The sequence below is a fragment of the Pteropus vampyrus genome, unplaced genomic scaffold, assembly GCF_000151845.1.
Source record: "Pteropus vampyrus isolate Shadow unplaced genomic scaffold, Pvam_2.0 Scaffold31, whole genome shotgun sequence".
NCBI classification, from domain to species: domain Eukaryota; kingdom Metazoa; phylum Chordata; class Mammalia; order Chiroptera; family Pteropodidae; genus Pteropus; species Pteropus vampyrus.
The window spans coordinates 7,364,488-7,381,013 of NW_011888812.1; the positions used below are offsets into that span (position 1 = coordinate 7,364,488).

The 16,526-nt window shown below is 39.3% G+C and overlaps 1 protein-coding gene across 3 annotated transcripts in view; it reads left to right on the forward strand.

Moving 5' to 3' along the window:
* The first annotated feature begins 3,685 nt into the window (after positions 1 to 3,685).
* The window catches only part of TTC17 (tetratricopeptide repeat domain 17), a 95,909-nt gene continuing 83,068 nt past the window's right edge, over positions 3,686 to 16,526 (forward strand). For all 3 annotated transcript variants that reach the window (XM_011356844.2, XM_011356845.2, XM_023528692.1), the window contains exon 1: positions 3,686 to 3,908. In XM_011356844.2, coding sequence (XP_011355146.1) covers positions 3,750 to 3,908 — 159 coding nt within the window. In that variant the 5' untranslated portion in view covers positions 3,686 to 3,749. The remainder of the gene's footprint in view (positions 3,909 to 16,526) is intronic.

Here is a 16,526-nt window from a genome sequence, read left to right on the forward strand (position 1 = left end):
TTCATCTACAATAGCCCTCATGCTTCAGACGGCCTGATCTATTTAGCAAACTATTTCTAAATGAAATTATGTACCTTCTGCCTCCCTTTTGAGAATCCTCTTCACTTTGCATATAGCTATTGGGGAGATACACTTACAGCCCTTCTTGCCATAATCAGTCTTTCTCCCTATACCCCCCTCTCAACTCCACTCAATTTAAAATTGCTCTAAAGGAATTAACTGTATGTAGCAGGCTGCCAAAAATTCCTTCCATTCCTGCTAGAACACGCTGCTTCACTTACGAAGATGAGTCTGTTTCCGTTTCCCCCAGAATCTGGGCTAGCCTTGTACTTTCTTTGACCAATAGAATGCAGAAGTGACACTTTGCCAGTTCTGGGTCTGGACTTCAAGGAGCCTGGCAGCTTCTACCTTCACTCTTTTGGAGCCCTGAGCCACTATGTAAGAAGCTTCTGTAACTACCCTGACTGAGATAGAGGCCCAGCCACCCCCTAGCCATTTTGGCCACTCCAAAAAGCACTAGATGTGAGTAAAGCTATTTTAAGACATTCCAGCCCCAACCAAGGTCTCAACTGAATGCAGCCATAATTATGAGTGACCCCAGCTAACAGCAGGAAGCAGAACCACCCAGTTGAGTCCAGCAACAAACTATGAAAAAATAATAAATCATGTTTTAAAACGTAAAATTTAAGCCACTAAGATTTAAGTTGGTTAACTATGAAGCAAAAGATAATCAAGTAACAAAATTTAAACTAATGTTAACTCTAACCATCTAACTAATTAAAGAATTAAAGAATTAAAGAATTACTTGAGAGTTTAGCTGTTCAAAATTTACAATGTAATGTCACAAAGTAACATGGTATTGTCATATTAGTGTTAAAGAAATCAGGGAAGGCATATAGAAGTTGGCAGACTTTTACAATCTGGGATTTGAGCTGTACCTTAAATAATAAATTTGAAAAAAGAAAGCAAGGGAACGATTTCAGGCAGTGAACTGGATGAGCAAAAGCACTTCTAAGTGTTACTGTATGATGCTTAAAAGTTCAGTGAAAGGCTAGAGGAGCAGAATTCTAAGAAGACCCCCAATGATCCTTGCCCTCACAAAATCTCCCTTGAATGTGAGGAGAACATGTGGTTTACCATGTTATATGGCAAAAAGAATTTTTGCAGATGTCATTAAGGATACTGATCAGTTGATTTGGGGGTAATCAAGAGAGATTATCCAGGTGGACTTTATCTAAACACATGAGCCCTTTAAATCTGGGCCTCAAGATCAGAGATGGAGGAAGTCAAGAAACTCAAGCAATGGAGGTGTTTCTGCTTGCCTTGAAGGAACAAATACCATATTGAGAGGGCCACATGGCAAGGAATGGTGGGTGGCCTTAGAGCTGAGAATGGCCAGTCAGCAGCCAGCAAGAAAACTGGGACCTCAGTCTTCCAATGGCAAAGAACAGAATTCCGTCAAGAACTTACAAGAGCTAGGAAAAGGCCCCCAAGCCCAAGATGAGCTTGCATCCTTGATATCGGTCATGTGAGATGCTAAATAGAGAACCCAACCACACCACGCCAGACGCTTGATCCATGGAAACTAAGAAAAGTGTGTGTGTTAAGATGCTAAATTTGCAATGATCTGTTATAAGCAATAGAAAAATAATACAGGATCCCAAAAGACAAGTGTTATCATTTAGGAAAAATAGAGGTGGGTGGTACATTAAAGCTACAGAAGCTATGATTCTACCCCTTTACAGGTTAACTTGTGTCAAAGAAATTGCTGATGGCCAAAACATGTGATATTGGGGTTTCTCTCTCAAACTTCTCACCATCCTTCATCCAGGCTCAGGCTCTACAGTCAGGTAGATCTGAGTCCAAATCTGAGTTCTGCTGCTTATTAGCTGTACGATCTTGGCCAAATTATTTAATTAGCTGACGCTAGGTGAATTAGCAAAGATTAATAGGAATTATGTGTGTACTGTGCCCAGTACATATTAAACACTCAACAAATGTTAGGTGATGATGATTGCCATTATTTAGCAGCTTGATACACAGGTGAGATAGATGACTCCTGCCTCAAAATAAGATGCTGACAACGAAGGGACTCCATCACTGGCCACTTCTCTATTTCAAAACTTTGGAACATTTCTACTGTATACATTTAAACTCCTTGGTATGACATACAATAAACCCTTACAACCTTCTTCCAATTTCACTTTTTCACGTGTATTGTTTATTCTGCCTGAATCAGTATCTTTGCTCCAACCAAGTCTTTCACCTGATTAGTTGCTCTCTCTTCTACACATGCGTCTTTAAAACACCCCTATTCTCCTATATTTCAATTGCCAACCTACCAACATCCTACTAGATTGCACAATGATCAGGGGTCAGATTTCCACAGCCAGGGTCTAGCAGAGTAGTAGGCAAAAAGCAGATAAGCCATACATTTTTAGTGAAATGAATGTTCATTACTTCAGTCCTCAAGAAAAGCTGCTCTCAGAAAGAACAAAAAACCAATGCTGTGCATTGCTTCCATAGTATGAAGTAATGTTTAAATACTTGGCAAATTTTTATTCCTGCGACACTGCAGCATAGGGAAGTGGTCAAAATTCTCCATCTCCTTTTCTCAAAGAGAACACCAAAAGCATAATGAACCTAAATACAAAATGACACACAAAGCTAGAAGGCAGCCCTGAAATACCTAAGATGAAAATCTCTAACTAGAAGCTAGAGGCCAGGCTAGTGGCTTGGCCTGCATGTTGGTTCACTAGAGGGAAGTGCTTCTCAAATTTTAATATACATACCAGTCACTTGGGACTCTAGTGAAAAGGTAGAATCTGATGGAGATGGGAAGAGTCGAGAATGTGCTTACTAATAAGCTCCCAGATGATGCCAATGCTCTCCAGACCTGGACTTCCAGCTTAGAACTATGCTGCCCAATATAGTAGCCACTAGCCACACGCGGCTATTAAGTCCCTGCAAGCTGGACAGTGCGAATTTAGATGAAGTGTACACGTAAAATACGTACTGATTTCCAAGACTTAGTACAAAAAAATATATATGTATCTCACTAATATGTATGGATTTCATATTGAACTAACATTTTGTATATAATGGGCTAAATAAAATGTGTTAGTTATTTCAGTCTTTCTTTTAAGTTATTTATATGGCTCATGGCTCACGTTCTATTTCTACTGGACAGCACTGCCCTAAACTAACAACCGTCCAGGTTCTGAAGCTTCCACTACTGTGTGGCTTTAAGAATAAAAGATAACACATCGCTTCCCTTAGGTGTTTCGAAAGCCTACCTTTTATTTCCCAACTATTTTACACAACCAGAAATAAAAATAAGGTAAAAGCCAAGGTTTAAAATATACATGTACACTATATATATATATACATATATATGTGTGTATATATATATACTGTATGTACAGTACAAACACACAGAGTCCTCTCATTTGAGCGTAAGCTCCACATAGAACACTACTGTTATCTCCCTGTGGCTCTCATGCTCCAAAATCTGTTCACACACAGAAAAACAATAACAAAAAAGTGTTTTCCGACCTGCACCTAGGCTGGGCCAGCGGCCGGAGGCTGAGCTTCCCGGCTGCCCACACCGAGGTTAAGAAAGCCGGTCGTCAGCAAGCAGCGCCCTCTCGGCTCCTCCTCCTCCTCCTCCAGCGCCGACCTCCTCAAGATGGCGGGCGGCGGGGTCCCGCTTCCGCTTCCGGTGTAAGCGGCCGGGCCGGGGGGGCAAGATGGCGGCTGCAACAGGGGTCCGCGGCCGGTGTGAGCTGCCGCCTTGCTCTGGCCCAGGCTGGCTCCTCAGCCTTTCCGCCTTGCTGAGTATGGCAGCTCGGGGGGCCTTCGCCACCACCCACTGGGTCGTCACGGAGGACGGGAAGATCCAGCAGCAGGTAGAGGCCAGGGCGTCCCTCCCTGCCCGCGCCTGCCCTCGGTCTGGGGGAAATTCTCCCGTCCGACCCCTGGTTATTTGGCTCCGCGCAGCCCCGCCCCCAGCCTACCTTCCCACTGTCCCTGCGCCCCGACCCGAGTGACCCTAGCGCCGCCCCCTCCCCACTTGTGTCCTGGCTCTCCCTCGGGTGCCTGCAAGTTCTCAGGCTTCCAGTCCTGGGGCCGCGCGCCGCCTGGGGAGAGTCACCGGGTGTAGGGGGTCGGGCCCTGGGGACATAATCTCGTGCTTGGGCTTTAAAAACTATCGTTTCATTGTCTGTCCCTGCCTCGGTTCCCCTCGGGCCCACGCGTCACCAGCTCTCCCTGAGGAAGTAGAAAGCAGGTGGCAGCGCCGGGATGTGCGCGAGCCCTAGGGTGATGACAGCGTCGGCATCCCAGGCAGTGGGTCATTTAATGCTACCTTCCCCAACCTCCTCTCTCACATGCTGGAATTCGTGTCAGGCTGTGGTGGTTTCAGCTTGTACCGTTACCCAGGTCAACAGGGGCTCGTTAGGGACAACACACACTCTCCTTCCAAAGGAATGTTTGAAGATGCCTCTGGTGGCTTTGCCTGCATCTTTTCAGCTGTAACTGCCCACGTTTCCCAGTGTACTTTGCATTGTTTCTTACCTAGTTCCTGTGACCCAGGCTCTCAAGGTGCATATGCGATTTCCTGTATTCTTGTATACCTGAACTAATTCCTTAGAGGAGAGGCTGCTTTTCTTACTGATTGCCTGCATTTTATGAATGCTGATGCCTAAATACTATGTGTGTGTGCTACAGAAAGTTGGTAAATTTAATGTATTTTTAATATGTGAGAGCAGTCCTGAAAAGTCCAGCAAACATTTAGAAAATGAAGTGTGCATCCCATGCACTTTAGCCCATTGATTTCAAGTGTATTAACCAATTTGTGAAATTCCTGGAACTTAGGGTTGTGTGTTATGAACGGTGATAGGAACACAATGCAAGGTTTACTTTTGTGTAAAGTGTGGTTCACATTTAGATTTGTCATGTGATGCAAATTTTAGCTCAAATATAATGCATGAGTTAAACAAAATACTTATAATGAGTATTGATATTGGTGAGTGGTTTTTGGTATATCCGGGAAATTCCTTTTCATGGCTATACCAGCCGAGATTTAAAATATATACGTGTTTCAGAAACTCTAGAAAAACACTGCAAGTTCATCTCTAACAAAAGATTGGAAATCTCATGAGTCCTGGTTGCTTCTACCTTTCTTTTGTTTCTTGATGATGATTTTCCCAGAGGCCCTCATGAAGGCATAAGTGGAATTAAGTCACTCTTGCTGCAATTTGGGGAGCCCTGCTCCTATTGGCTCTTCTGCAATATTGTTTTTGGCCACGGCTATTTATATATACTCTATGACATTGATTTCTCCTTCCCATTTTGGTGTCTTGCCACTCAGCTGAGAAAGTAGCCCATCTGAAAAGTGAAAGCTGGTAGAAATGTATTACTTACATGCTGAACATGGCTTGGGAAAGTAGAATTTGATTTTTTTTATAAATGTTTTCTTTTTGCACACTGCATATATATGTTTTAGTGGGGAAGGTAGAGATTGCTGGTAACTTGCCTCAGAAAGGGAGAAATCTGAAGAATTTTCTGGATCTCTGCCAAGTCACTCCTGCAGTAAGTAATTAGGCTTAAAGATAGGAAAGCAAGATTTCTTTACTACACTGCCTTTTTTAATGATCCTTTTCAGTGAATTTTCCAATATTTTTCTGCCTAACATTACTTAAGTTTAGGCAACCATAAAAATTTATACCAGAAGAAATAAAGTTGGTGACTACATTGTAACAATATGAGGAAGTTGGATTTAATCAGAGGAAAATGCAGGATATATAAATAAAACAAGAGTTGGATACCATTGTCAGCTTCTGAGTTCCACTCTGATAGCTGTGTGTGCATTATCCATGCTACCATTATGGCAGTAATGTGAACGCAGGCAAAATCCAAACCTCAGTTTAGATTGTGATTTTCACATTTGGATATACTCATTAAGAATTGAAAGATCCCTTTAGTGCATAGTTTCGGGTATACTGCACATCATACATTCAGAAACTTGATTAAAAGCTTAGTGTATATACTGTGTCCTACCTGCCATACCAAATTCCTTGCTACTTGTTTTCGGTTATGATATCTGAGTGAGAGCAGACATACGATTTCAGTTTTAAAGTTGCCTTGGTATCAGGGAAAAAGCTAAGGGCAAATTGAAATAATAGATCTTAGGAAACTAGAGTGGCAAATACCTTTTGAAACTCTGCCTGGTATTTAAACCTGTTTAAATTAGATATAATAGGTCATTCTTTCCATAGTGAACACGGAGAAGTTCTTATGAATTAAATATCTGAACTGCCCAAAATACATACTTAAATAAGAACATTTTCCATCCTTATAGTTAACAGTTTTAAGTACAGTAAGCAGTCTTTCCCAGAAGAGAACATTCATTTGGTTTTTCTATTTCTAGCTTTAGCAGATGATAAAGATAGTTACCCACAAGTTACAGGCTACAGGCTTGTGAACATTCGTATATATTGGAAACCCTACATCTGTAGAGAAGTTGAAATGGGGATTCAGTCAGAGCAAGGAAGCAGACATTCCACCAGGCAGCTTCCTCACAGTCAAAGCTGGGGCTGCTTCTGACAATAGCAGGTGTTGAGTATTTAGCATGACAGCTCAGGAAATTGTTCCTTTCCACTGTCCCTGCTCCAGCTAGGAAACATATCTTCTGGTTTTTAGGCTCTGTGTTTACGGAGCTGCCACTGAACTCCCAGGAGGGTTGTCCAGGAAATCCTGGAGCTGGGATATGAAGAGAATGTTCCAGTCACTTAAGTATATTTCCCCCTACGGTCAGGGGATGTCTAAGAAAAGGCCCCTCCTCTTATCCTCTCCAGCTCTGTGCTTTTCTCACAGCTTTGGGCTTTGCCATACTTCTGAACCTCTAGTGTCTCTGTACCTGAGAACTAGCCCCTCTCATTTTATTTAAGCAGGTGTCCTTAACTTAGAGTCCATGGACTTGAGGAGTGGGCTGTTGTAATCTAGTCATTACAATGTGTGTAATTAGGCCAGTGAATCTTTTGGTTGACTTCATTGCGAGGAATACACTTCAAGGTTAACGTGTTTTTTTGTTTCATTTTGATGTTCTTTTTGTTTAATTATTAGCGTAGCAACATCTGTTTTCTATTTTTATTAAAAGTATCTAACAATTCACTTTCACTGAAGGTTAAATAAACTTTCATGAATTAGCCTAAGAGCCTAACTACTATATATATCACGTCATTTCTGTGGAAAAAAATATGCCCTGTGTTCTAAATTACCAGCTAACAGATGAGCTCTTAAAATGTTACCAGTTTGTTAGTTGTAGACTTGTTGAATCAAGAAGTTGTACTTCTAGCATTGAGTTCACTGCCTCTGGATATTCTCTTTCTTCATAAGTGGAGATCTAAAAATTTAATAGAGTATCATCGTTATCAACTCTTATAACATTATAACATTTATTTTCTTTGCCAGTTTCTCAATTTTAGAACCATAGAATTTTAGATGGTGGAAAATTTCTTTAAAAATATATGGTAAAAATAAATAAGAATTAAAATGTATGGTACAGCTCATAGAGAAAGTCACCCAAAGTCACACAACTAATGAATGGCATTTAGTAGTAACAGTAAGTAAAAATGTATTTATCTACAGTAGCATGCAAGTGAGCACTTTGTAATTAATAAGTTTGAAGTACTTTTTTACCATCTGACAATACCTACAAATGAAGGAGTAAAAGAAAAAAAAGCAAAAATGGAAATAATGAAGTAAATGTTTTCTCTTTTCCAGTTTGTTTTACCTCTGTAGCATATTTTTCGGTGACTTCAAATTGGGGGTGAGTGGGTGGGGGGGAGGGGATCCAAAGGTGTGAATTAATTTGGGAGTTACTTAATCATTTTGCCTCCTGTCAAGCAAATGCCTTCAGAGTACAGATCCTTTTACCTGCTCAGAACAAATGAGTTTTCTGACAAAACTGATACTCTGAAGCCTAGCAACTTTAGCAAAGACCAGTTTATAAACAACTACTTCAATAGCTATGGCCTAAGGAAGAGCATCAGATTTAGATGGACAAGCAAGCTAAATCTTTATCTGTATTGGACTTTAATAGCTTATAAATGAACAAATGGTTTAATTTTGGTCTAATGTTAAGTAATTTTGTTAATCTGGGAGAGATATTCATATGATACCATGCATGAAGCTGACAGCTTTATTTCAGTGCTTTTCAAAACTGACTCCATCTTTTTGTCATGGAGCACTGTTTCCTTGTTTATATACTTCGGGGATTTACTTGGACCTGAGAGGTCATGGTGGTTATTCACTAACTTACTAGGCACCTGCTAAATCTTTGTAATTTGTCCTAGACTTTGGCATCAAAGTGGTTCTTAGTCAATTTTTTTTTTTTTTTTTTTGGTATTTCCCACTATTGTTTTTCTTCTTATAAATTTCCTAGGTATTGGCCTTGTTTATACTGTAGAGTAGTAACAGCAACTTGGGAATATACTGAGATAAATTATAACTTTAAATACTTTTCCAAATTATTTATTGAACAAGTGTTTATTGACTGCTTACTTTTTGCCAACCCACTCAGCTTAGATGCATTTGCTCTTTTCCATTGGCCACTGTAACACAAAACTCTCATTTTTCATTAGCTGTGAGCGGAGCACAGCTCCTTCTTAACTCTTTTTTCTAGCTCTTCTTACTCCATTTATCTTCTAGATCGGTGGTTCTGAAACTTTGTGCAAAAGTAATCTTGGTGCTTGCCTAAAATGTAGATTCCCAGGATACACTCAGAGTGTCTAATTCAGTAAGTCAGTGGTAGAGCCAAGGATTCTACATTTTTATCAAACCCTCAGGAGATGGATCACAGGTCATTCTGAGAAGTTCAGTTTTAGATATTGCTCTTACCCTGGCTTTTCTCCAGCCTTTTTACTCTCTACATATGCATCCTTTCTCAGGACTTAAGTTACCATGTGTATGCTGAGAATATCCACATTTCTTTTTACAACTTGGATTTTTTTCTGCAGAGTTATGGATTTAAGATTTCTATATTAACTTCTAATTCCAAGTGAATTAAATTAATTCCTCTAGGTAATTCAAGCTTAATATGACCAAATCTAGACTCATTTTTACCCCTATAACCTTTTTATGCTCTATTTTCCCAAATTTAATGAAAGACACCACTGTTCACCATCCACCCATTTGCCCACGTCAGAAATCTAGTTGTCTTCTTTCATCTCTCCCCCTCTTCATTACTCCTTACCAACATCTTTCAGTTTTACTTTCGAATTATATCTTTCTTCTTCCCATAGCCACTACTGTTACTCTAATTCAGAAACAAAAATTTGAATTACAAAAATAATGCATGGCATTGTAAAAATAAATATCTAACATGGGAGTATTTAAAGTAATAAAGTCCTCCTACCTCTACCCATTTTAATTCCCCGAGGAAAGCTACCTTTAACAATTTGGTGTATATCCCAGGGTATGGTCCAAATTCTTTAACATGTCTTATGCTGGGTCCCTTCCTTTTCTCTAGTCTTATCTCTATTCATCCTTGAGTGCCCCACCCTCACTCTAGAATGTGCACACATACACACTTAGGCATACTTAACTTTTGTCAGTGTCTTCAAATACACTCTGTTCTCACTTGCTTCTGGGTCTTTGCACATGTTCTCCCCCCAGACTCCCAATCTGGCTAACTCTTCTCTTCGCAACTTAAACACCACCCCTTCTCAGAGAGGCTTCTTCAATGCCCAGATTTCAATAAGCTGTTATTTCGAAGTGCTTTTAGAGCATCCTGTATTCCCCTCTGAAATACCATTCCCTTACCGTACCATGTTGTGTCTGTTTACTTATGTAAAAGCCCAAATAGACCACTAACTACTTCACTCCTGGAAGGATGTAGCTGTATGTCTTCTCTGCAGCTCCAGCGTCTCTCACACTGGTTGAGCACATAGGCTGCAATAGTAGCTGTTGAATGAATGATATAAGGAAATGTGAGAAGCCTTTCAGGAGTTTACCATTGTCCACATAAAGCCTCATGATATTTATTAGGTGCTAGTCATCTGGAGATGAGGCTAAAGGAAGCCTCAGATTTGCAGAAGATCTTTAAAGCTCTGAGTAACCCTTCAGTGACTCAGCCCTTAGGCCTTCAGATAAGGTGCTGTACACAGGTGAGAAAAGATTACTCTTGCCCATGTACTGTGATCAGGTTGTGTGTGCAAGGGAAGTCATCCACTTGGTTGCTGATATTAGATATAAAAGGTCAACTTTATTGCAAAGACATAGAGGAGCAACAAGAGACAAGAAAAAAAGCGACAAGAAAAGCAGAAGAAAAAGAATCAGAAAGGAGAGAGGCGAGATAGATGAGAATGGCAGATGCACTGTTGAGGAGGGATTAGGATCAGTCATGAGGTTCAGTTGTTGCAGTTTAGAAGCACTGGTGGAAGTGAACGGAAGGCAGTCTGACAGAACGGCAGAAGAGGGCTTGCCAGCCCGTCAGGTCAGAAATTAGAACAGCTTTGCACTCCAAAAATTCAAGGAACAAGATGTGAACAGTACCTGCATCTCAGCTACTCTCCATGATGGCAAAAGCAAGGGGAGTTACTCTGTCAAGTGGCTCTTTTATAGCCAAACACCTCAAAATAGTCATTTGTGCTCACAGACTCTCCTCCCTTTCTTTGTGTAGGTCACTTTTAAACCCATTTCAATCAGTCCTTCATCCCCACAACTTGTCGAGATACTCGGGACCTTCCATATTGCCAAATTCAGTGCCCATTTCTGAGTCATCTTAACCTCCAAGCAACCCGGTATTTGTCCTCATACCTTTTGGACTGTTTTCTTACATGGCTTCCAGGATGTACACTCCAGGTTCCCTTCTAAATTCCTGGCCATGACTTCTCATTCTCTTGCACTGAATTCCTCTTTCCTTCTTGAGTCTTAAATACTGATGTGCCCCTTTTCTCCTCTTTATACATGTGCTCACCAGATGATCTTATGCAGTCTCAAGGCATAAAATACCATATATATTCTGAGGACTCCCAAATCATATCTGCAGTCTCTCCCTGAACTCCACACTCATACAGCCAACTACTTACTCAACATCTCCACTTAGCTGTCTAATAGATATTACAAATATATCACATCCCAGACTGAACTCTTGATTGCCCAACCCTACAACACCTGTTACTGAATTGCTCAGGTCCAAATTCTTGGTATCTTTCTTGATTCTTTCTCTCACATCACATACCCACTCTATCAATAACCCGTCAAGTGTACATCCAAAATGTATCCTGAATCAAGCTGTGTCTTTCCACCTCTACTTCTACAACCCTGGTCTAGACCTTCTTCTCTCTCCTGAACCTCCAAACTGGTCTCCTTGCTTCCACTTTTGCACCATGGAGTCTGTTCTTCCCAGAGCAACTTCCGTGATCTTTTAAAATTCTAAGTCTGGTTATGTCACTCCCACAGGGGTTACAGGGGAAGAGAAAGAGCATCAGAAAACCTTCAGTGGTTTCCCGTCACATTTAATAAAATGCAGACTTTTCACCATGGCTTATAACACCCTGCAAGACCTGGAACCTGGCCCCGGGCCACCTCTCTGCCCCAGATATCACTTTCCTTTTTGTGTGCTGTGCTTCAACCGTACCGGTCTGTGGGATGTTCTTCAAAGCACCAGGTTTGCTTGTTCTTGCTGCTGCCTCTGCCTGAAACACTCTTCTGTAGACATCATAAGGGCTGTTCCTCTCTCTTTCATGTCATCTCTGTTCTGACCAGGCTGTCTAAAACAGCATCTCCTTCCATCACTCTGTTGTCTTACTCTGCTTTATTTTTCTTCATAGCATTTATTATTGACACTATATTGTAATACAGACCTTATTGCCTGTCTCTCTGCAAAAGCATAACCTCTGTGAAGCCAACAATTTTGTTTTGGTAACCCCACAGTCTAAAACAATGCCTGATATATGGTGTCTACTCGGGAAATATTGCCAGTGAGAGGAAGAGAGAGTACATGTATGTGTGTGCAAGCAAATATTTACACTCGTAAAAGCTCCTGCGTATCATATCAGCATACTGAAAGGCCACCATCATTTTAGTAGTCTGGAGGAGGCATAGTACGTTTACCTTAAAGGGGACAAGCCAGTTCCTTCATTCTCCCTTTTCATGAATAAAAAGTTTAGGCAACTAAGACTTCTCTAAGAACATGGTATCTCTGAGCCAGAGTTGCAAAATGGTGTCTCAGATAATCTGCTGTTCTTTTGGCTACTTGGATATATTACCTCGCCAAAATACCTTTTATGATAATGCTCAAAGAAGTCATGTTTGAGATTGTGGCATTATTAAATTAATTGAATAGTATATAAATTTAGGTAAGTCTCTTAATGTTAAAATATTTCTTTAATTAAACATGTACAAAAGCATTTGTTAAAAAATCTATAAGGTCATGACAGTTTTATATAGGCCAAATTATATATTTGCTTTCAAGACACACTGTTAGTTCACACTGGACAGATCACATTGTGCTTCCCATATTTGTTTAGTTAGCAGTAACTACTTCATGAATCTAACTTTTGATAATAACTCATCACACATTTTTTACATTTTCAGTTTATCTCAGCAGCATTGTTATTTTTTTAAGTTTCTTGGGGTAACCTTGGTTAATACAATTATATAATTTTCAGGTGTACATTATAATTTGGCATCTGTATATTCTATTGTGTGTTTACCACCCAAAGTCCAGTTTCCTTCAGCTACCATATATTTGATCCCCTTTACCTACTTCACCTTTTCCTATCCCCCTATATTTGACTCCCCTTTACCCATTCTACCTCCCCCCACCTCCTCCACCTCCTACCCTCTGGTACCCCACTAGTCTGTAGTCCATGTTCATGAGTCTGTTTGCTCTGTCCATTTGTTGCTTTTAGGTTTATATCCCACATATAAGCTATATCATGTGATTTTCAACTTTTTCTGTCTAAATTATTTCACTTTGCATGATTATTTCAAGGTGCATCCATGTTGTTGCAAATGGCAGTACTTCATCTCTCCTTATGGCTGAGTAATAGTGCATTGTATATATGTACCACAGTTTCTTTAGCCACTCATCTATCTTAGGACATTCCAGTTGCTTCCATGTCCTGGCCAATGTGAATAATGCTGCTGTGAACATTGGTGTGCAAATATCTTTACAGATATGAGTTTTCAAGTCTTTGGGGTAAATATCCAGTAGAAGGATTACTGAATCCTATGGTAGATCAATTCTTAGTTTTTTTGAGGAACCTCCATACTGTTTTCCATAGTGACTGTACCAATTTCAGTCCTACCAGGAGTGTATGAGGGTTCCTTTTTCTCCACATCCTTTCCAACATTTGTTATTACTTGTCCTTTTGGTTATAGCTATTCTAACAGATGTGAGATGGTATCTCATTGTGGTTATGATTTGCATTTCCCTAATAGCTACCGATGTTGAGCATCTTTTCATATTTTGTTGGCCGTTTGTATGTCCTCTAGAGAGAAGTGTCTGTTCAGGTCCTCTGCCCATTTTTTGAATGGATCATTTTTGTTGTTGTTGTCGTTATTGAGTCGTATATTTTGGATATTAGGCCCTTATCGGAGGCGTTGCTTGCAAATATATTTTTCCATTTGGATGCTTGTCTCTTTACCTTGTTGATGGTTTCTTTTGCTGAGCAGAAACTTTTTAGTTTGATATAGTCCCATTCATTTATTTTTGCTTTTACTTCCCTTGCCTTTGAGGTCAAATTCATAAAATCCTCTTTAAGTCCAAGGTTCTTAAGTTTAGTTCTTATGTTTTCTTCTATGCATTTTACTGTTTCAGGTCTTATATTCGGGTCTTTAATCCATTTTGAGTTAATTTTGGTGTGTGGTGATAGACAACAGTCTAGTTTCATTCTTTTGCAGGTGGCTTTCCAGTTTTCCCAGCACCATTTATTGAAGAGGCTTTCCTTTCTCCACTGTATGTTTTTGGCTTTTTTGTCTAAAATTATTTGCCCGTGTAATTATGGGTTTACTTCTGGACTCTGGATTCTGTTCCACTGGTCCATATGTTTGTTTTGCTGCTAATACCATGCCGTTTTGATTACTGTTGCTTTGTAGTAATTTGAAATCGAGTAGAGTGATGCCTCCAACCTCGTTCTTTTTTCTCAAGATGGCTTTGGCAATTTGCTTCCATACAAATCTGATGATTTTTTGTTCTATTTCTTTAAAAAAAATGCCAATGACATTTTGATGGGGATTGCATTAAATCTGTATAATGCTTTATTTAGGTAATAAGGTCACTTTAACTATGCTGATTCTTCCAATCCAAGAAAACAGAATATCTTTCTATTTCTTTGTATCTTCTTCAATTTCTTTTAATAGGGTCTTGTAGTTTTCATTATATTAGGTCCTTCACATGTTTTGTTAAATTTATTCCTAGGTATTTTTTTCTTTTTGTTGAGATTGCAAAAGGAATTATTTTTTCTACTTCTTGTTCTGACACTTCTCATTTAGTTATTTTTTAATTAAAATTAAAAAAATAAGATCAGATGACTGGCAAGAGAGCACCCAATGGCCAGTCTTTTTTACTTTGGTGGAGAGTTGCTCGGTGGGGAGTTGAGATGGGTAATTAATCCTTAGGAAAACTTGAGGGAATAGTACCTGCTACAAGTGGCCAAATAGAATCAGGAACATTTTTATTTGAGCAAGTATTTGCTGAGTACTTTTTGTTTGCCCATTACTACACTTGGCAGGCTTAGCTCACTCATTCAACAGGTATTTGAATTTCTTTGTTAGGTACTTGGAATAGAGCAGTGAGGGAGATACAGTCCCTGCCATCATAGAGTTTGCATTTTATAGTCATACATGGAAGTGACACTAATTTGAAATGTCAACAGGTAACTTTCATTGTAATAAAAAAATTTAATGCCTATATTTCACTGAACACTTTACCACTTTCTTATTATCTCATTTTATCCTCATACAGACCCAGTGAAATGTGGGTATTGATCTCATTGAGTAAAGAAATTTAGGCCAAATGTGATTAAATTCCTTGCCCAAAGCCATGCAGGTAAGAAGTGGCAGATTGTGAACTCAAGCTCAGATTCGATTTTAAACTCTGTTCTGTTTTCTGAAGTGCTAAGCATTGCTACCTATAACAACAGAAATTCTGTAGTTTTATTAGTAAAACAAATAAAAATTTTAAAATCTTTTTTTCAATTTTATAAGTGAACTTAAAATTTAAAATACATGGTCATTGTTCAAAAGATTTTTTTCAACCTACTTAGTATGTTATAAAATGAAAGGTCAAAGTTTTATAACTACTTACAATCCTCTTTTCTGAAAACAGTCACAGAATTATTCATATGCTCTTCCACAAAGTTCCTATGCATTTGCAAACATGTATAGATTTGTTTTAAACATACGGTTAGAAACATTTTGTCTCACAGCCAGCGGTTAGAAACATTTTGTCTCACAGCCAGCGGTTAGAAACATTTTGTCTCACAGCCAGCGTTTATTCTGTTAAATAAGACTTAAATGTCTGTCTGTGTCTGATAAAGCTATTGATGAATTCTTTGAAATGTAATTTCCCAGGTCTAAGAATGCATTATATTTAATTTTCTTAGCTGTTTCCAAATTGTCCTTCTGAGCCTAAGGGACTACACCCAGAGTGTTTGAAAATACCCAACAGGGTTTGATACGTGTAAAAATCTTTGTTCATAATCCAATTCTAGTGAAAAACCACTTGTTCCATCCATTGCCATTTGCTTAACTGTTTTGGCCATAAGTACAGGTAAGAACAAAAAGGAACCTTCAGTTTGGTTTTGTTATCTTCATAGAAAAATTAACCCTTTGTCATTAATGCTTATTTCACACTTGTTGGGATTGCAGTAAAAGAAATTAGTCAAGCTGATTTCTTTTTTCTGCCATAATCAATACTACTGTTTTGATGAGAAATCAAGTTGAATTTTATTCAGTTGTCTCTTTTTTAGAGCAGCAGTTTTCCAGCATGAATAGCAAGTAATTTCTTGATTATTGAATTTTCCGTCACCTGAGTAATGATAAACTTACTAAGGTTCAGTTTCTGGTACTGATTTTAGTGTCCGTTTTCCAGTATTTGATTAACAAATCTGCCTTAGCTTGGGCTGCCATAACAAAGTACCATAAATTGGGTGGCTTAAGCAACAGAAGTTCTATATTCTAACAGTTTTGAAGGTTGGAAGTCCAAGATCAGAGTGCCAGCGTGGTCAGTTTCTGGTCCAGGCTTTCTTTCTGGCTGCAGATAGCTACATTCTTGCTGTGTCCTCACATGGCAAGAGAGAGAGAAAATCAGCTCTCTGGTGTTTTCTCTTATAAGGTCACTAATCCATAATGAGAGTCCCAACTACATGACCTCATCTAAACCAAATTACTTCTCAAAGACCCATTCTCCAGTTACCATAACATTGGGGATTAGGGCTTCAACAGGTATTTTGGGAAGACAGTTCAGTCCACAGCATCCATTCAACTAAGAATTTTTAAGTTCTCACCTGTTT